The 20865-nt window shown below is 45.2% G+C and overlaps 1 protein-coding gene across 1 annotated transcript in view; it reads right to left on the bottom strand.

Annotated features, from left to right (window-relative positions):
- Positions 1-20865, bottom strand: part of LOC121046946 (acid-sensing ion channel 4-A-like) — an 80098-nt gene that overhangs the window by 9086 nt on the left and 50147 nt on the right. Inside the window, exon 6 of the mRNA XM_042286259.1 lies at positions 14199-14359. Coding sequence (XP_042142193.1) covers positions 14199-14359 — 161 coding nt within the window. The remainder of the gene's footprint in view (positions 1-14198; positions 14360-20865) is intronic.

Consider the following 20865-nt stretch of genomic DNA (forward strand, 5'->3'; position numbering starts at 1 on the left):
TTTCAACCTATCGTGTGTTGTCCGTCGGCACTCGCGTCGAAAAAGCCAAAATAAAGGCACAAATACTATATACAAGAAATATCGCGCGCAGAAGAGTATAGGAACACTTAGAAGCAATAAAAACTACACTGGAATAGATAAAATAGGTAATGGAATCGAAAAACAGAGGATTAAAAGGAGGCAAGCGACAAGGCAATGCGATCTCAAGGCAGAGCGGCCAGGCGAGGGACAGTGTCTCCCACAAATCCTCGCGCGCGGGCCGGGGCGCTTGGGAAAATTGCAAATCGTCTATTACAATTTAATGCACTGCGTTTTCGGTCGCAAGTGCGCACGCGCTGCGTTGTCGCGTGGCAAGGAGGAAAGCAGGAGGAAAGGCGGAGACGTTGGCAGAGGATCAACGCTTTCGTCACCTCTTCGCAGCTCGTATTGCAAATGCGCCCCATAAGTCACGTGACCCCGAGTATAGAACAAAAACAGCAACATCAATTTTTACAGTTTCATCAAATACACCGTAAGTTAGAAGAATGAGATGATTTTCATATTCATTTTATTTTCATCTAAACAATTCAATGACCGAGGATGCGTGTACTTTAACATTTGATAAGCAACAACGAAACAAGTATCTAAAAAGTGTAGATTGAAACAATAAGATCACTTTTCCTAGTTCCGTACACTCTAGGAAAAGGTGGGAGTCAAACGGCCTTTCGACACCCCATCGTGGCAAACCTTCTCTCTCAGTAAGAAAGAAAAGGCTCACGAAGAGAGCTGAGGGGTGTCACAGGAGAAGCCTAGGTAACTCCCGTCGCGACGGTTGCTCCCCATTGGCCACTGGCTGCCACTTCCGTACCCCCTTCCATCCAACAAGTCTCCACATCCCGCCACCTGAGGCGGCATGAGAACTCGACCCAAATGAGGACTTTGCGCTCCGCAGCTTTTGCGCCAAAAACGCCGTTTTCGAGGTGATCTGGTGCTTCTGATCAGCAAGCTGGCCGCGAAAGAGGGGGTGGGGTTTTTCTTTGTTTCCCGTTTTCGCTCATATGCGCTACCGCGGACCGAACGTGTTCTTGCGTCCGCACGTCAACTCGCGAAGCCTCAGGGAGCGGCGTCTTCTTTAGCTACTCTAAGACAGAAAACATACAAAACAAAAATGTTAACGCACTCATCTGTTTTTACGTTCCCGAGGTGCAGAGTTCACATGGGATTGTAAATTGCGAAAACTCCTTCTTGGGAAAAGAGATAAGCAAAACTATAAAAAGCAACTTCTCCATTTCCCACTGCTTTTTCGTATAAGAAAGAGACGCGAGTTCAATATGGTGAATACAAATTCCGTAAGGGATTTTTTTCTCTCCACGCAATGGCACTAGTCTAAAAATTAAAAAAAAAAAAAAACAAAAAAAAAAACAGCAATATATTACCCCCCTCCCTTTCCCAATCTCGCTGCACGAAAACAAGCAGTTGCGTAATCTGGAGCCGTTTACATGCTGTCAATGTTTACCATAGCCATGCGAGTTGGCAGTACACAGGGCACGCGCTGAGTTCCACATTTTGTTTATGTTCTACTCTTATTTCCGCCTCCTCAGTGCTTGGGCACATGCCACTACACGAACGTCTGTGGAGGCGTTGATTGTCACGAGCCCATGTCGAATGCTCAGGCAGTGCTCGTGTCTACTGTATCAGCCGCATTTAAAAGAGCAATAAAACGACTTTTTTACTTTCGCTTAATACCACTTAGATTCACTCCCGCACGTTTATAACTGATCAAACTTGCCTTTGTTTTTTTTTTCTTTTTAGGCAATGGCAGTCGCCAATAAAATATCAAAAATAAGAGCATCGTTCATCCCTTCAACTGGGAGCCAGAACAAGTGACCACTTGGTCTGGTGCCTACCCTATGCCGACAACGTATACTCATAGCCACGCGCGGTCGATGGTAAAGTGGAAAACGCGTGCTGAACTCCAGGCATTGTTAGAGTTCGGCTATTCTTATCACCGCAGTGGTTGGACACGAGCCACTGCCCGAGTGTCCGCCCAGCCGATCTCAAGTGCTCACGCGGTTCTCGTGTCCAATCCATGAGCCGCGCTGAACTGTCGTCAGGCGGGTGGTTTGGATCCCACAATTACGTCATCAGGCCTCGCGAACGCAAGACTGAAAGAAATAGTCCCCTTTTTCCGATAGATTTAGCGAGGAAGTTTTTCCGCTAAATTTAGCGGGGAATTTTTTCCGTTGAGTTTAGCGGGGAATTTTTTTCGCTAGATTTAGTGGAAACATTTTTCCGCTAAATTTAGAGTGGAAATTTGCCCGCTAGATTTAGCGGGAAACTTTTCCCGCTAAATTTAGCGGGGAAAATTTTCCGCTAAATTCAGTGGGGAAATTTACCCATAGTGCACCGCGCGGTTACGCCGACGGCGACGCCGACGCCGCTGAAGCCGGAAACGGGCACCTAAGAGCTGCGCTCTAAAAAAAATCGGGGAAAGGGATGTCCCCCTTTTTTTCCTACAACCCCCCCCCCCCCCCCCGCGCTCTCTCTCTCCCGAACATTTTCTACATCACGTCCTGACCCCGAATTTCTTGTGTGTACGTGTGTTGGTCGTACCCCTTTTAGAGCGCAGCTCTTAGGGGCCCGTTTCCGGCTTGAGCAGCGTCGCCGTTGCCGTCGGCGTCGGCGTAACCACGAGGTCACGTGATCCTCCAGGTTATGTGACCCCCATGAGGCCACGTGACCCCCTGAGGTCACGTCACCCCTAAGGTCACGTGACACCCCAAGGTCACGTGACCCCTGAAGTCACGTGACCCCGCGAGGTCACGTGACCCCCCTGAGGTCATGTGACCCCCCTGAGACCACGTGACCCCCCTCCCCCGAGGTTACGTGACCCCCCTGACGTCACACGACCCCCCTGAGGTCACGTGACCTCAAGGAGTCACCTATCCCTCAGTACGCTTCCATCCCCCTCCTCAAGAACTGCGCTCTAACCGGCGTTACAGGGAATTGTAAGTGTCCGTTGACGTTGCAGACGTCGCGCAAGTCGCCAATGTATAAGGACCATTTCATATTGAACACATGCCCTATTTTGGAACATCACAATAATAATCCTGCACGTAATATGGTTTGAATAAAGGTCCTTGAGGATTTAAGATTTTAATTGATATTTTAAAACGTTATCTGTTTTTCTGGTGCTTCGCCGTATTGCCACGCGCGCAGCTGGCCAAGTAGGCAGCGCGCGCGTGGCCTAATGGTTATCGCGCTTGTCTCCCACGCGGAAAGCCAGGGTTCGATTCCTGGGAGCAGCGTTTTTTTGTTTATTCCTGCAATTTAGTGTTCTGGAAAATTCGAGAATCATGTTACTTGTTCCAAGCCCCAATGTTCTACGCGTCGAACCTTCTATGCCGATGATTCTAGAAGCCCACGCGTATACATAAGGGGCTTCGCGTGGCGAGCCAGAGTCAGTCTCGCCCCTGCGCTCGATCTTGCGGTTCCGCGCCGACATCGACGCCCGCGACGCTCTGCTGTTTTCTTCTGTTTCCTTTTTGTTTTGGGCACAAGTTCGCCCCATTAAACGTGTAGTTTCCTCAGTTATCTTTGCCTCATCAATCGTCATTCGTGACAGTATACAGCAAAATACCAGCGTATCTTGGAGCAGAAGCGTCGTTGAAGGTGCACTTGAACTGGAGAGTGACAGATATCTTCTCATGTTCAAACTTCAGCATCTCCTCAACGCCGTTACTACCCGCAACGGTGCGAGTATCTTGCGGCACACTTCCGAGCACACAAAAAGAAAAAAACAAACAAAACGGCGAAACTGATATGCCACATTTTCAATTATACTTGTTTTTCAACTTTTCCAATATTTATTGCGTGATAATAAAGACTCTAATTGTCACTAGTTGTCTTTGTGCAATATTCTGTTAGAAGCTCCGAACACAGAGCATGAACTGATGGTTTGGAAAGCGCCCTTGCTCCGCCAAGCAGTACAGAGCTCACACCCACACACTAAGAAATCTGGGACGTCTACTTTCCCGCAAACCACTCGGGAGTGCCAACCGCTGCAATTGACGGAGGGAAGTCGCTCAACGACGAGGATTTTTCCGAACCTGAAAAGATAGACTGCGCAACGCCACTGAGCAAGACGTAAGCTCGTGAAACGTCCTGCTCAATGCCGCCAAGCAGTCTGTTACTTTTTTTTTTTTTTTCAGTCTCAGACATATTTACAGTTAATTCATTCGCCAAGCTCCATTCATAAATTGCAGCAATACACCAACTCATGTTTACAAACAAACCAGAGCGCCCATAGCGGACACCAACGGCGCCGCGCATCTGCGATGGGGGTGTGGGCAAGAAGCTCGCCGTCGCCCATAAACAAACCATTGAAATGCGATGTTTTCGGCGTCGGTGTGAGTCCCCCTGCCCTTTTTCGCGTTCGAATTGTTGAGTCTAGTCTTCCTGGCAATGTCTGACTACTTGAGCGACCTCAGCGAAATTAACGAGGCTCGTTACACCGCAAAACTTCGCGTGAATAGTGTGACATGTGGCAATTCATTCCGCGTGGACGCCGCGGTGTGTGCGCTGATGCTTGATTCGCACGATGAGATTTCGCTCGCAATTTTCAGTAGCGACGTCGCTCGGACTGCAAAAGCGTGAACCGTAGATGAGATGGTCGACGTCGATACTGAAAATCGCAAGCAAAATCTGACCAAGTGAATTAGGCATAACAAGTCGGGGATGGTCACTGGTAACAATGATCAACATCTTCGTCTATTTACTGTTTACATCGAGCCTGCTTACCAACCTTCAAATTTAAGTCTTTTGAGGCCTACACTTGCTTCTTATCGCAAGTACCGGGACAACATTTGGTCTACGGGCCGGCGTCGTCTAAGAGAGCAGACGACAAGCGGAAACGTTTGAAAGAGCAGACGACAGTTCTAACGATCAGAAGGCCGTTTGAACTTGAAGACGCACTGAACGTAATCCGCAGGTGGTCCGCACAACTTGACGGTTTTCTCGCGTTCATGTTGAAACAAAACAAATAAATCTGATGACCACAAGTATCCGTGAATTCAACCCAAAGTGCTTCCCACCCAAGCAATCCTTGTCCGACGGCGTCTGTTTTTCCCTTTTCATGGCACATATCCAGATCCTCAGACGAACCGAGCACGTGAAAACTGACCTTCAAACTTTTCTCGACACTTCTGGTACGGCCCCAGTCGCGGCGTTTTGACGAGAAGGCAGGTTTTTGTCTGGTTTCTTTCAAAACAACGCAGAAATACACGTCTGCCCACAGTTCCAGACCGGAAGTGAGACCGACGCGACACCACCGCGCCGTGACGTAACAGAGATGAGTTCGTGTATAGACCTGTTGCAAAAAAACGTACAGCGCCACGACGGCAGGGGATTTTGTGAAGCCTCGGTACAGATCACGCGCTTTTTCGTTGCGCCTCCGCGATTGCGCGACCGCCAGCGACCGTCGCAGACATCCGCATCCCGCCCATCCGCCGGAGAGTCGCACGTTTTCGGCGGCCTACTCTGTCTGTAGCAGCGTAAACGAATCACGACCGGTGAAGCCGTTCATTTATTTGAATACGTTAACCCTCGTAACTTACCTTCACGTCTTGCGGTGTCACCGAACCCACTTATTTTGCACCGCAACCGTGGTACGGTTCAACTAGGTTGGACAAAGCGTTGGTGCAGAAGACGACGAAGCCGGTAAAAGGGATGAGAAAGGGGCAGCTTTGCAAGATAGCCAACGCGATACCCTCTCCACCATTTCCGTGCGCTCGTCGCTCGTCCGATTTTCTGGTCCGACTCGGCTGCTCGAACGTTGTTGCCTTGGTAACCTGCGCCGGCTCGCGTATGTCCTGGTATGTCACGATGGGACGGGAGTACCGCGCGCGGGCTTTTGGAATTTTTGCGAAGGCTCTATTGGCTCCCCCAAGTGTTTTACGGTAAAGTAGACGCACTATATTTTTCAGGTTGTATATGAGTGTGTATGTCGAGCACCCAGGGAGTCCAGAGCATCCTATATTTATAGTGGTTTCTTGACTCCCATAATGTTGAAGTTCATCACTGGACCGGGGAATCGTGAGAGCCCCTGGAAGTCGTAAAGGGCGCTGTATACCGCCCATATTATGGCGAGTGATCTGAACTCAAGAGTGTTGAAAAAGGCGTTAAACAGCACCAATAGTAAGGGGACTCGGTTGAACACCTGGGAGTTATAAATAAAGGCAAGCAACACCCCTAATTGGAGGGATTACTTGAAGTCGTAGGTGTAACATTAGGAACTAAACAGCACTCTTCGCGAAAGGAGTGTCACATGAGTCCGGGGGATCGACTGGGCTGCTGAATGAGTACCCAAAAATTGCGAGTATTTGAAGTCCCTGATTTAGGGGGATCACATGACTCCCCAATCAGATATATACAAGACATCAGTTGACTTCCCCAAAGGCAATACTCGTGTACACTCATTAAGAGTGTAAAATACACCACAAGTTCTGAAAATGAGATGTTTTTTGTGTTTATTTCATTTTCATCTTGAGAATTCAATAACTTTGAAACCAGACTTTAAAATTTTAAGACCATGGTTATTTTTGAATATGAAAACATTCCACTGTTCAGCAGGTCGAGGAGAATGAACAGGTTCTGGAGAGGAGAAGTCAAATAAAAGTTTAAACTTCTTATTTGTGCAGATTATCACGTGGAAGTAAACTGATTTTTGCGTATATCTTCACCTTGTTGAATTTCCCTAGCTCATTAATATCGTTATTACCCTATTCAGTCTGCTCACACTACGCAATCAATAGATAGAGAGCCTAGCTTTAAGAGAAGGAGCAGGTCAAACGGAAGTTACTATAAGACTCAGTTGAGAAACTCACCTTTGAAACCCTTACCGCTCCTGCCCACCGGGACCATACTGGATACAATTGCAGCTCCGCCCTTGAGCGACGAGTCAAACATGAAATTCGCTTTATTGCCACAGAAGTAGCGGCATCCTGTAATTTATTTTTATTACGTTTATTTAAACATAACGTGTTTTAGTTTCTGTAAACACATTTTCTCCTCGTAGCCTGTTTGTTTCTCTGTCGCTGGTTCGGTCGCTGCAAAACACGGGTACGTGCGTGTTGTTTTCGGTCTGTTAGTTTCTTCCTAGTTAGCTCAACCCCTCGCGGTTCGCGAGCCGGCGTGTACGTGATGCATGTTTTGTCTCTTCCTTACTTTTTCAAACCTCAAAGTCACCCATACTTCGTCCAAAGTCTTAAGCTCCCTTTGTGTATTGGTAAACTTCCCTCAACTGCAAAGTCACCCTTAGCAGGACAGAAGTTGTTAGCGTAGGGGCTTCTTGTTTCAGCCATGTTTTACTTATTCTAACTTCAACATGGCGGCCATGCAGTGTCGAAGGTGCCGAGTGTATACATGGTCCTTCTTTTTTGTGTGAACTACTTTGTGCGCTTTTGGTTTGTGCTGTTTCGACTCCGACTCCGTGCGTGAACAAGCGTCCGCGAGTGTCTCGGCCGTGAGTGCCCGTTACCGTTAAAAAGAAGCCGGATGGGCCCCAGCTTCAGGCCGCTCTTCGGGGTGAAGCCGCCGCCGCGTACTCCCGGGAACCCGAGCCGCCGCATCGCATCTCCGAGTCCGATCACCTGCTGCCCCAGAAGGACCGCCGCTTCGATGGCCGCTCTACTTGTGTCGCCTCTGAGGATGGACTGCCGCCGCGCTCCCCGGTCAACTGTATCTTGCCCCCATTCTGAACTTACTTTTCGACAGACGTCAATTGGACTCTTACTTCCGTCTTGATCTTTGTAGACGCGTACATAACTCAATGTGTAACGTAATTCTCTGTGCTTAACTCGATATCTTTTTCGCTCGATGTATCACTGCCTTGTAAAATGTATAGTCTGCTCCTTTAAATTCCCTTTATCTGTTCGTTTCGAGCCCATAAACACTGTTTTCTTGTTGGTAACTGAGACGCTTTCGTATCATTCCCTGCGTTTGCTTATCGGCTACGCCGGGCATCGAACGACCACCCTCCTATTGTCAGGTCCCGGTGATGACTCAACGTATATGTACCTTGGATGGCATTCCGTAGTCACCGAGCTCGTGACATTTATATAGCCACTGCGAGATGCCACTGAGAGATGGCGCCATCGGCCCTTGCGCGGCTCGACTGAACCGATACCTGCAGCCATGCAGTTCCCGCAGTGGCCGCTGCGGGAGAAATGGTGGCGGTGCTATCGCGTCAAGGTCGGTTCTCCGAGTACAGATCGGAGTCACTTCTTCCAGGCTCCTATGGCAGTTTCCCTACTGAGTTGTTCTAGTAACAAATGGCAAGTTAGGTTATTTGGTTCAATACGTACATTTAAGCGCCGAAAACTAAGAACAAGGTGAAGAACGACGATACAAAATAAGGCGCACTCGCTACTAAAATTTTTGTTTTGAAAGCGTTGGGCTTAAATACCATTTAAAGGAATAAACACGCCATCTTCAAGATGCCCACTTCTGCTGTAAAAATAAAATGTATTTGTCTATCAAGGCCAATGAAGTCTCGTTTGCACTCTTATCGGGTCCCCTTGTTTTGATTACATGGGCGTCATGGATTTCTATTGTATTCTTTTCGCTGTGTCGCCCCAGAGTGGCTATGTCAGGAAAACATGGAGTACTCTCAAGCCGGTTGCAGTGAACTGCCAAATGTCTTGACGGTGACCGCTTTAAAGAGGCAGCATGTTTTCTGGCATGGTCACTCATGCAATGCGCAGTTTGGCCCCACATCGGAGCGCCCGCAGGAAAGTGGAATGCCGTATACGCCCCTACTTTTGCATTAAATAACCTTGTTTCTGTGCTTTGTATTACATTCATCCCTTTCTCCCTCTTGGAAATGGATTTTTTTGCATAACGCTGGGATTTTGCAAGCGGCCGAGAAAAACAAGGGGAACGTCGTGACGTTCAGCAACTTTCATGTTGTGAAAGATCGCGTGAATGAAAGGAATCACTGCAAGCATGATTTTCAGGCGTTCATGAGCATTCTTCTCTGTGCCTCTTTATTTTTTCTTTAGGCCCTCCGCAGCGTCTACTTAGGACGTCTGCGTAAAACCCGCATTCACGAGCCGATCAACTTGTTTTGAGAAAGCTCCTGCCCCTTTCACCTGGACAGCTCTTCTTCAAAGCAGCTCCTAAGCACGATGAGACAATAGCTCGTTCAACTAACTTGGTGTGTACGTAGTTGAAAGAAAACACACCTTTATTAGGGCGGGGTTCGTAGGCCCAGCTGATGTGGTCGTCTAAGAACTTAACTTTTAAATCCAAGATCTCTAAACGGCCCCTCAAGGTCCTCTCATGTGTAAACTTCAAATCATTAAAGCAGGCCGCAAACAAGTCCATCAAGTCATCCACCATATTATTCGTAAGCTCATTCTGTGGGTGGACAATGACGAGGTAATCATGAACCTATCTGAAGATCTTAAAAACGCCTTCACCCCCTGAGTCATTCAAGAATGGCTTTGTCGCAATGACCTAAGGAAATATTACACAGGACGGGAGCGATACGCAAACAAATAAAGATAGCTTGTTTTTTTGCAAAACAGAGAAGAAAAACCCTTACAACCAAAAAAGAAAAAGCTATGCTCAAAAAAAAAAAAAAATAATACTAGTTCCATGAAGCCCTTCACACTCAGCCCGCACGAGATCCTGAAAGCAATTTCCACGTTACTTTCAATACAACACTTTATTGCGCTAAAAGGGGCCGGGTGGGGACAAACAACAGAACAAGTCCTTAACATTAGTCGAAAGGCCGTCAGAACTCTCTCTGCATCCGTCTTTTAAATATTCAATCACTTCCTCTGCTTTGCGAACCAAGAATATCTAGCCCTTCTTGTTTTAGAGAAGGTGGTGCTATTAAGCAACAAGCTTTCCCTAACCCTAACCATATTCTTCGCGGCCAAAACACACAAAGTAAACGTCCCGTTTAGGGCAATAGTAACGGCCAGGGATACGTAGCAGCTACAGACTTCCACCTTTCTTAAGGGTCTGTTATTCTCCGACGCCAAGTTTAGCAAACGCGGCGTAGCACTGCGGACACAAATCCTGACTGGTCGCAGATAATGAGTTCCTGCTCGCCGGCCAATAGAACGCGCGCGTTCTACACCACGCCACATTCGCTACGCTCGACGTCGGAGTACAACAGAGCCTTTAAAAGCCAGCCATCTAATCTGAAACTGCAAGATAATTTTTCGGTTAGCAACTGAGAGAAAGGGATTGAATATTTAAACGCTGTGGCTAGCGTTACGTCCGGACGGAGCACTGAAACGCGTATACCTAACCCTCCTCCCGCCCTCCTCTCTCTCCCCCGTGAACCTACGGAAGGCGGAGATTTGGACGCAACTTGGGTTACGTCGGACGTAACGCTAGACACTTCGATATTTTTTTTTAAAAGAAGGATGCAGAGACATGCGTGACGCCTCTTCGATTCACGTTGAGGACCTTTTCTATTCAGTCCCCCACCCGGCCCTTTTTAGCGCAGTAAGGATTGTACTGAAAGTAACGGAGAAATCGCTCACAGAGCTCTTGCGGGCTGAGTGTGGAGGCTTCGTGGAATTGTTGTCTTTCTATCTTGAGCATAGCTTGTCTCGTTTAATAATAAAGTTTTGTGTGTGTGTGTGTGTGTGTGTGTGTGTGTGTGTGTGTGTGTGTGTGTGTGTGTGTGTGTTTTTGTTGTTTTTTTTTTGCAAAAACAAGCCCTCTTTTATGGTTCGCATATCGCCCTCGTCTTGTGTAATATTTTCCTAGCTTATTGCGACAAAGTCATCCTTGAGAGACTCGGGGTGATGACGTTTTTAAGATTTTGAGATATGCTAATGATTATCTCGTCATCATCCCGCCCACAGGATGAGCTCGCGAATAAGATGGTGGATGACTTGATGGAGCTGTTTGCGTTCTGTTCTAATGGTTCGAAGTTTACACATGAGAGGACCTTGGGGGGCTGAAACGGTTATACATGATGATTGAAACCTGAGACTGTGGTTTGAAAAACGGAACACTCGTGAAGGAGGGAGAAAAGGGGCACACAACATCTCAAACTCAGCTACAAACTTAATTGTCTCTATGCCTTATGTACTGTACACCTCCCCCGAATGTCGCCACCACTACAAGGGATGATCACCGAACCGCAAACAATACACCAGAACCAAAGGGAGGCGTGTTTTATAGTTTCCATTTTCCCTCAGTACACCGGGTGTATCTGTTTTCTATTTTGGACCCAGTGCACTGGCTGAAGATGGAAACGGTAGGGCACGCTTCTATTTGGTTTTGGTATATTGTTTGCGGTTCAGTGTATTCGGGTTCTGGTTTATTGTTTGCGGTTAAGTGATCATCCGCTGTGGTGGTGGTGACGTTCGGGGAAGGGATGTATAAGGCGTAGAGACAATGAAGTGTGTAGCTGAGTTTGAGACGTTGCCTGTCTCTGTGTCTTCCTCCCTCACGAGTGTTCCGTTTTTTAAACCACAGTCTCAGGTTTCAATCATAATGTATAACTAGGGTTCCCTGTTTTCGGATAAATCCGACAAAATCCGAAAAAAACACTCTCAGGTAAATTTCCGTCAAGTTGGATTTAACCGAAAAACTCCGAATTTTGAGGCCACAGCGACAAAATAAACTGCAAAAAAGACGTAGTTTTACGACTAAACTTTATAAGAGCGGAGCACAAGGACTGTTGCCCCGAGGAAATTCCACTTCAGTTTCCTTTGAAATTTGTAACTACTGACAAAAAGGTATTTGCTTTTTAGCACGTCGAGGTTCCTTCGGGACAACGGGTAATGGTACCCTGACCTTATTTATTTTGTTTACAAATTTTTAAATTTTACACAGTAAAATTAACTCCGAATTTCGAAGAGTTGGGAATCTAACAAAAATAAACTTCGATAAATCCCGAATTCCCAGCGAAAAATACACTCCGAAAAACACACTCCAAATTTATTAAAGAATAAAATCCGTAATCACGGGATCCTATGCATAACTTACACAAGCTCGCCTGCATTTATACCGTTTTTTTCATTGTTTACGGTTCTTTGATGTAAAACTTAAGTTCTTGGACGACCACATCAGCTGGGCCTACGAACCCCGCTATAAGAAGGGTGCGCTCCTTTCAATTCCGCACACATCAAGTTAGTTAAACGAGCTATTGCCTCATCGTGCCTATGAGCTGCTTTGGAGAATCTTTCCAGATTAAATGGGCCGAAGCTTTCTCAGACAAATTGATCGGCTCTTGAAAGCGGGTTTTCCGCAGAGGTCCTTAATGGAGCTGCTGAGGGCTTAAAGAAAAAATACAATGGCACTGAGAGCAATGCTCGTGAGCGCCGAAAAATAATGCCTGCAGTAATTCTTTACATTCACGCGATATTTCATGACAAGAAAGTTGCTGAACATTACGACGTTCCCGTTGGTTTCTTGGCAGCTTACAAGCTCTCCGGATAATGAAAAAAAAAAATCAATGTCCCAGAAGGAGAGGCGGATGAATGTAAGAACACAGCACAGAAACAAGGTTATGGATTGCAAAACTAGGGTTATGTACGGAATTCCACTTTCCCGCGGGCGCTCCGATGTGGGCCAAAAGGGGCGTTGCATGAATGACCACGCTAGAGAACATGCTGCCTCATTAAAGCAGTCACCGTCAAGACATTTGGCAGTTCACTGCAACCCGTTTGAGCTTTCCTGACACGGCGATTATGGGGCGACACAGCGAAAAACTACAAGACAAATCCATGAGACATGTAATCAAAACAAGGAGAACCGATGAGAGTGTAAGCGAGGCTTCATTGACCTTCATAAATAAAGAACTTTTATTTTTACAGCATAAGTGGGCATCTTGGAATTGATGGGTTTATTTATTTTAATTGTATTTAAGACAACGCTCAAAAAAAAAATTGGTTGCGAGTGCGCCTTGTATTGTCGTTCTGGACCTTGTTCCTCTTTTTGGCACTTAAATGTACGTGATGAATCAAATAGCCCAACTCGCCATTTTGTCGCTCTCGATGGTTTGAACCAACGTTACTAGAACAACTCAGTTGGGAAACTGTCATAGGAGCCTGCTTTGAAAAAGTGACTCCGATCTTTACTTGACAACCAAACCTGACGCGATCACACCGCCGCCACTTCTCCCGCAGCGGCCACCGCGGGAACTGCATGGCTGCGCCTAACGGTTCAGTCGAGCCGCGCAAGGGCCGGTATCGCCATCTCTCAGTGCCATCTCGCAGTGGCTATATAAAGCAACTTTCATGTTTTGACTCGCCGCTCAAGGACGGTGCTGTAATTGTATCTAGTTTGGTCTCGGTGGGCGGGAGCGGTCCGGGTTTCAAAGGAGAGTTTCCCAACTGAGTGTTATAGTAACTTTGGTTTGACCTACTCCCTCTCTTAAAGCTAGGCTCTCTATCTATTACTTGCGCAGTTTGAGAAAAATAAACAGGTTAATAAAGATGTTAATTAGCTAGGAAAATTCAAGAAGGTGAAGATATACGCAAAAATAAATTTACTTTCACGTAATAATCTGAACGTATAATAAGCTTCAACTTCTGTCTGACTGGTCCTGTCTCTAGAGCCTGTTCCTTCCCCTTGACATGCTGAACACTGTAAAGTTTTCAGTTCACTGCAACCGGTGTGAGTGCAGTCCATGTTCTCCTGACACAGCGACTCTGGGCGGCACATCGAAGAAACTACAAGAGAAATGCGTGAGATATAGGTCATCAAAGCAAGGGAACCATAAGTGTGTAATCAAGCCGTCGCCTTGATAGATAAGAAACATTTATATTTAGAACATGAGCGGGCGCTTCTTCTAAATTATGTTTCTTTCTCTAATTGGTATTTAAGATTATGCATTTCAAATAAAATTTCAGTTGCGAGTGTGCTTTCGATTGCGGTCGTTCTTTACCTTGTCCTTGTTTTTTGGCGCTTAAATGTAAGTACATGGAGATCGTTTACGATTTTATGGCAGACGCCTCCTGCAAATATTAGTCGCAAGTGCGCATGCGTTGCGTAGTCACGACGTGAGGACGGAAGCGGGCAGAAAGACGAAAGCGCTTGCAGATGGTGAACGCCTTCGCCACCTTCTCGCAGTCCGTATTGCGAACGCGGCCCAAAAATCCCGTGATCCTGATCAAGCCGTTGAAGACACACTGTAAACGAAACACACTAGCAGAAAAACAAAACAAAACAAACAAGCGACTCACCATCAACACGGAGATGAAGGTGGCCGATCCTGGGGCCACGAAGGTGACGTCTTGAGTGATGTCCTCCTCGGCCCATGGGTGGTGGATCATGATCAGGAAGCCAGCCTCCACCGTCAGGGGCAGGTACTCTTCCAGTTGCACGTTTAGCAACAAATGAAGTCCTGCGTAGTGAAATACACACACAAACCCAGGGATATTGGGGTAGTAGTGTACCTGCCACAGGTTTTATGCCCTGGCTTCCGTGTTACAAGAAGTACACCATTATCCGGCAGGTTGGCACTTCAGCTCCATGTTTCAGTAATAAAAGCCGGCTACCGGATAGCCAAACAGATATGTTTTTAGTTTAAGACTCGCCACATATTAAGCACTGCAGAAATTCCGTCATCTGCGATAATTCCTCATTTCAATCTCTTTATGTTCACGTTCAGCTCATGGAAAAACTCAAGGAAAGAGCCCAAGCAGGCATTTAATCTAGCCACACTGCCGTGTTGCTCCGCACAATAAAGTCCGTCTGCTATGATCACCGTCACTAGAGTGTACTAGACCGTCACCATGACAAAGAAGCATCTCCTGAATAGACGTGCACGCGAACGCAGACAATGAAGCCAACAATGGCGGGCGACATCTGCCGAGCAGTCTGTTATAGATAGACTGTACTAGAAAGGACGAATGGGGCCACCGGAGTGCTATTTTTGCACCTCCGCATGTGGGAAACAAACGGCTAATCCAAGCCACTTCGCTCGTAGCACCCTCTCGGTTGCTATAATAATAATAATAATAATGTTTATTTTCCGTCAAAACACAAATGACGGAGGGAGACCGAGGAAAAAAGCTGCATCATGCAGCTTGACGGGCCCTCGGCCCCCCCTCCTTACACATGGCAGCAGTGGCACAAGTAATCCAAAAAGAAAACCATGAGAAAAGATAACAATTTCAGAGATAAGAACAGGACAATATTACAAAAAAGGTGCGACTATATATAAAAGGCAAACAAAATCAAAGCACATGCAAGCAAAGCATTATACAATTCAGCAAAAATTTAGTTTATGAAACATGACAACTAAGCAATCACATTTGGAAAAGAAAAAAATGCTCGGAGATTTTTTACAGATGTTGTCGGAAGGTCAATGTTGTGAGTAACAAGAAAATTAAGCAGTCGAGGAAGTGCATACTTTAACATTTGTTCACCGTAGTTAGTTTTGCAAATAGGGAGCGTCCAAATTTCCGTGTTTCGAGTAGGATATGTTGCTACTCTTAGCGAGAGAGACGCCAATTCACTAAGGGCATGAAGATTTGTTTGTACTTCGGATTTATAAGTCATGCATAAACGATATTTATATAATCTATTTACAGGCATCAAATTTAAACGTTTAAAGAGAGGTTCGCTAGGGTGATCGTATGACACGTTACAAATACTTCGCAATATTTTCTTTTGTATCACAAGTATTTTGTTTAAATTTGTATTCGTAGTAGTACCCCAGACTAAGAAGGAATAATGAATGTGGGAGAGAAACAATGCATTATAAATAATTAATTTTACATTTGTGGGCAGAATATGGCGATGACGATACATTAAGCCGGCGACTCGTGACAATTTTACCGAAATATAATTTACGTGTTCATCCCAACTCATTCGATCCGTGAATATAACGCCAAGTGTCTTAAAACTAGATACAATCTCTATTTTGGTTCCATTTAAAACAATATCAGTAGTTATATAATCATTCTTACTTTTTGGGCGAAATAAAATTGCTTTTGTTTTGTTATCATTTATTTTTAAAGCATTACATTGACTCCAAGTAGCGAGGTCTTTCAACGTTTGATTTGCCTTTATTGCTAGTTCCTGACAGCAGTTACCGGTAAAAAATAAACTTGTATCATCAGCGTAAATTACGTATTTAACACTTTTATTAATATTGACAATATCGTTAACATATAAATTAAAAAGGAAGGGACCTAATATGCTTCCTTGTGGAACGCCAAATAGAATGGGTTTAATGTCAGATGAATAACCATTTATATGAACGTACTGTTTACGATGTGCAAGATAAGATTTTATGAGAGTAGATGCATGTCCACGAAATCCATACATTTGTAATTTTTTTAGTAGCAGACTGTGATTTAAGTGATCGAATGCTTTGCTGAAATCAATAAAAATACCAAGAGTCATTTTTTTTTTCTTCAAAGCTTTTCAAGATGTATTCTTTTTGCTCCAGGAGTGCCAATTCTGTGGAACGGTGTTTGCGAAACCCAAACTGTGATGGAGAGATTAAACCGTGTTTATCTGCGAAATGTACCATACGCGAAAGTAGAATTTTTTCGAGGCCTTTTGAAAACACTGATAAAATTGAGATTGGCCTGTAGTTACCTATATCATTCTTGTCACCTTTTTTATAGAGAACGCTAACTTTCGCAATCTGCATTTTTTGGGGAAATACCCCATTGTACAAGCACAAATTAAAGATATACGTCAAACAGGGCGATATGAGATCTAAAACGTATTTTATCGGACCTATTTGTAACTCGTCAGCGTCGCAGCTGCTACTATTCTTTAGTAATAAATTAAATTAGCCATTTTTTTACGAAACAGGCGCTGCGTTCTTGCGCCAAGCTCGACCGGCACACTCGTCAAGGTCGTAGGTGCGCGAAATACCATCGTCATCGACACTGACCGAAGCTGCCTGCGCCGCCCCTTCAGCGGTCCCGCTTAGTGGGCGAGACAGCACTCGAGGCATGCGGTCACAGGCAAACAAGCTCTTGCTCGCATTCCAGATCTTTGCATCGTGGATTGTGCAGCCGGCAAGCGACAATGTGACGACAAGTCTGGCTCAGCAGTTTCTTCACAACGCAGTTCCTTTCACCAACTGCGCTGAAGCCACCGGACTGCCGCTGACAAAGAGGAGTGCTGGACTGTGCCCGTTGGCTTGGCAGGCGCTTTCGCGCGAAATACCATCGTCATCGACACTGACCGAAGCTGCCTGCGCCGCCCCTTCAGCGGTCCCGCTTAGTGGGCGAGACAGCACCCGAGGCATGAGGTCACAGGCTAACAAGCTCTTGCTCGCATTCCAGGTTGGTAAAAAAACCTTCCTACGCGAAAGTAAAAAGTAACTATATTTGGCTTGTGGTGCTGCCTCACCCGGGAGCGTTGTGTGAATGTGTCGCTGCTTGTTTTGACTCGCTTTCCGTTCTTGTCCTTTTACTCAGCGGTGATGTAGAGGAAAACCCGGGTACGCTAGCTGAGGAGCAGTTAAAGGCGATTTTTGACGGCCAAAAAGCCCTGAACAGTAGTATGAACTCGACCAAAGAAAGACTAGAACAGCACATTACACATGGCGGGTTCGAATCCCGGCCGAGGTGCCCGCAGTCTGACGGAGGCTTATTGCGGAGAAGACGCCGTGTAACCGAGCTTTCGGTTGCACGTCAAAAGATCCCCAGGTGGTCGAAATTAATCCTCAGTCCTCCGCTGGGGCGTGCCAGATGCCCGTTGTTGGTTGGCACGTAAAACTCCCAAATTTGAATTTTTTTTTAGCACATTACACAAACTAATGAGAGGCTCTCATCTATTGAAAGAAAAGTTGAAAAAATTGAAACTCAAGTTAAAGCTACCTCGGATTCAGTTCCCAAACTTGAAGCGTGCGAGAGGGTCGTTCACCACCCCAGTAACCAAGTCTTGACATTAGGTGACAGGATCACTAGACTGGAAAACTATAATAGACAAAATAACTTAATAGTGTATGGACTCGACGAGGACACGTCAGAAACAAACGATCTGCTAAAAGAAAAGGTGATAATGGATATTTTTGAAAACAAACTTGGGGTGAAAGTGCCCTCTACAGAAAAGATACATCGGCTTGGGAAACAACATGAAACGAAATTCGGCAAGTTATGATAAGATTTTCCTCACGCCATGAAAAAGCTGAGGTCATGACGAACGCATACAAGCTTAAGGGTTCTGTCTTATCGTTATCTGAAGTAAGGGAAAAGCGTCGTCATCTTTGGGCATAAGCGAAGGCTCAAAAGAGTGATCCAAGCAATAAGGTCAGATTAACCTATGATAAACTTATAATAAACGGTCAAATGATTACTTGGAATGCTGAAATAGACAAAGTAGTTGCCGCTAAGCGTGCATAACGTCCAAGTGCTGTTAGAAAAATTTAATAAACGGTCAAATGTTTACTTGGAATGTTGAAATAGAGAAAGTCGTTGCCGCTAAGCGTGCATAACGTCCAAGTGCTGTTAGAAGAATTGTGCGAAGGAATGTTATAATGTATAATGTTATAGCGTCAAAAATAAAGTGGAAGACTTGTATGGATTGATTATCTCTGTAAAAGTCGATATAGTCCTGGGAACAGAGTCCTGGTTAGATAGCTCTATATCAGATCACGAGGTATTCCCTAGCCTATTTAACGCTTATAGAAAAGATAGGTCATCACATGGGGGAGGCGTCTTTATACTGGTTCATAGTTCCTTGAAAAGCTGCCAACTAGACGTGCCAGGCAATACTGTCGAATCAGTGTGGTGTAGTGTTGGGCTGCCTGATAAGAAGAAATTCACTGCTGGAGTGTTCTATAGACCCCCTAACTCTGACTCAGCTGTCATAGAGGTACTTCACGACCTAGTATCCAGTGTTTCGGATGACAGCGTAGTGCTTGGAGGCGATTTTAATCTACCAGATATGATATGGGGCAAAGAACTTTGTGCATGTGGAACCATGGGCCAGTTGAATCTCGATCTCAAATGCATGGTAGACAGCTTAGCACTTAAACAGCATGTTCTTGTACCTACACGGAATCAAAACACACTTGACTTGTTTCTCTGCAACTACCCTACCGTTGTTAAGCAAACTGATGTCATACCCGGTATCAGTGACCACCGTGCTGTTGTCTCAACTCTTGACTTTCGGGTTTCGCGCGAAAAAGTGAGTGCGGGTAGAAAAGTGCTGTTATATGAAAAAGGTGATTATGAAGGGATCAGTTCTGAACTTTCGAACAATTTCCTTTCCTTCGAATGCCTTGCTGAGGAGATGAGTGTTCATGACATATGGGTAGTCTTTAAACAGAGAATTATCAGTTTAACTGAAAAATACGTTCCAAGCATAGACTCGTCGAAGTTAAAAAAGAGAGAAAAACCATGGATTACCGGTAGCCTACTGCGGCTGATAAAGAGGCGCAAGCGTGTGTATGCACGGTATAAAAAAAAGAGCTCGGTGCGAAATCTAAATAAGCTAAAAAGAACTTACGTCATTGTATAAATTAAAGGCGAAGGAAGCCAAAGAAAATTATCTGCAACGGCTGGAGGACGGGATGAAAGCAAACAACAAACAGTTCTGGAAGTACATGAGGCGCTGTGGTAATGATCAGATTGGGATAGGAGACGTGATGGTCAACAACGAAATAATTACCGATGACTGGCAAAAAGCCTAAGCCTTCAATCAATATTTTCAATCAGTTTTCTTGCCTCCTGAGTGCATCGACTACGATAGATGCCAGGGCACGTTCAGTGCAAGGCCACCAGTTGAACTTGCTATAGGAGGTGTGTTGGAACTTCTAAAACATATAGATGAAGCTAAGGCAGTAGGCCCAGATGGGATCTCTCCGAGAATTTTAAAACGTTGTGCAGATGCGATCGCTCCATACCTTTTTGTAATATATAACAAATCGTTGAATGATGGTTCATTGCCAGACGACTGGAAAGTGGCACACGTGGTGCCTGTGCACAAAAAAGGGCCCAAAAATAAATTACGAATTACAGACCGATCTCACTGACATCTATATGTTGTAAATTACTGGAGAATGTTTTATATTGTCACATCATGAAGCATTTAAACTGTCATAATTTTTTCTTTGACTCGCAACATGGGTTCCGAAAGGCGTACTCATGTACTACACAACTAACTGAGCTTTATCATGATTTAATGACGGGGGTTGACGGAGGCGGACAGATTGATTGTGTTTTCTTAGATTATAAAAAAGCGTTCGATACGGTTTCACACGAACTATTATTATACAAATTAGAACGCATGAATTTCGACACGGCTATTCTAAATTGGATAAAAGCATATTTGTCATCACGTCTTCAGCGTGTTGTTTTAAATGGTAAAACTTCAAATACTGTTATGGTAACATCTGGTGTACCGCAGGGGTCTGTTTTGGGTCCATTGTTGTTTCTGATATTTTGTTAATAATATTAATGACGGTGTTAATTCACAGGTACGATTGTTTGCCGATGATTGTGTTGTTTATACATGCATAACAGACGAGGGGAGTTCCACGCGGCTGCAGTGTGATCTGAATCGAATAGAGCAATGGTGTAAAAAGTGGAAGATGGAGTTAAACATTAAAAAATGTGCCCATGTTAGTTTTACCCGCAAAACCAAAACAAAAGTTGAAACATGTTACCAACTGAATAATGAAACCGTAACAAAACAGCAAACAGTTAAATATCTTGGCGTCACTCTGTCAGCTGACTGCACCTGGAACGCACACATTAACGACGTGGTTATGAGGGCCGGCAGAGCGCTTGGATATTTAAAACAAAATTTAAGAAAATCAACTAAATCTATCAAAGAGCTCGCCTATCTGTCTTATGTACGCCCAGTGCTAGAGTACGCCTGCACCGTTTGGGATCCTTCTCAGCAAAACCACATTGTTGCTTTAGAAAGAATTCA

The sequence above is a fragment of the Ixodes scapularis genome, unplaced genomic scaffold (genome assembly GCF_016920785.2).
Source record: "Ixodes scapularis isolate PalLabHiFi unplaced genomic scaffold, ASM1692078v2 PGA_scaffold7__128_contigs__length_106722199, whole genome shotgun sequence".
In the NCBI taxonomy this organism is placed as follows: domain Eukaryota; kingdom Metazoa; phylum Arthropoda; class Arachnida; order Ixodida; family Ixodidae; genus Ixodes; species Ixodes scapularis.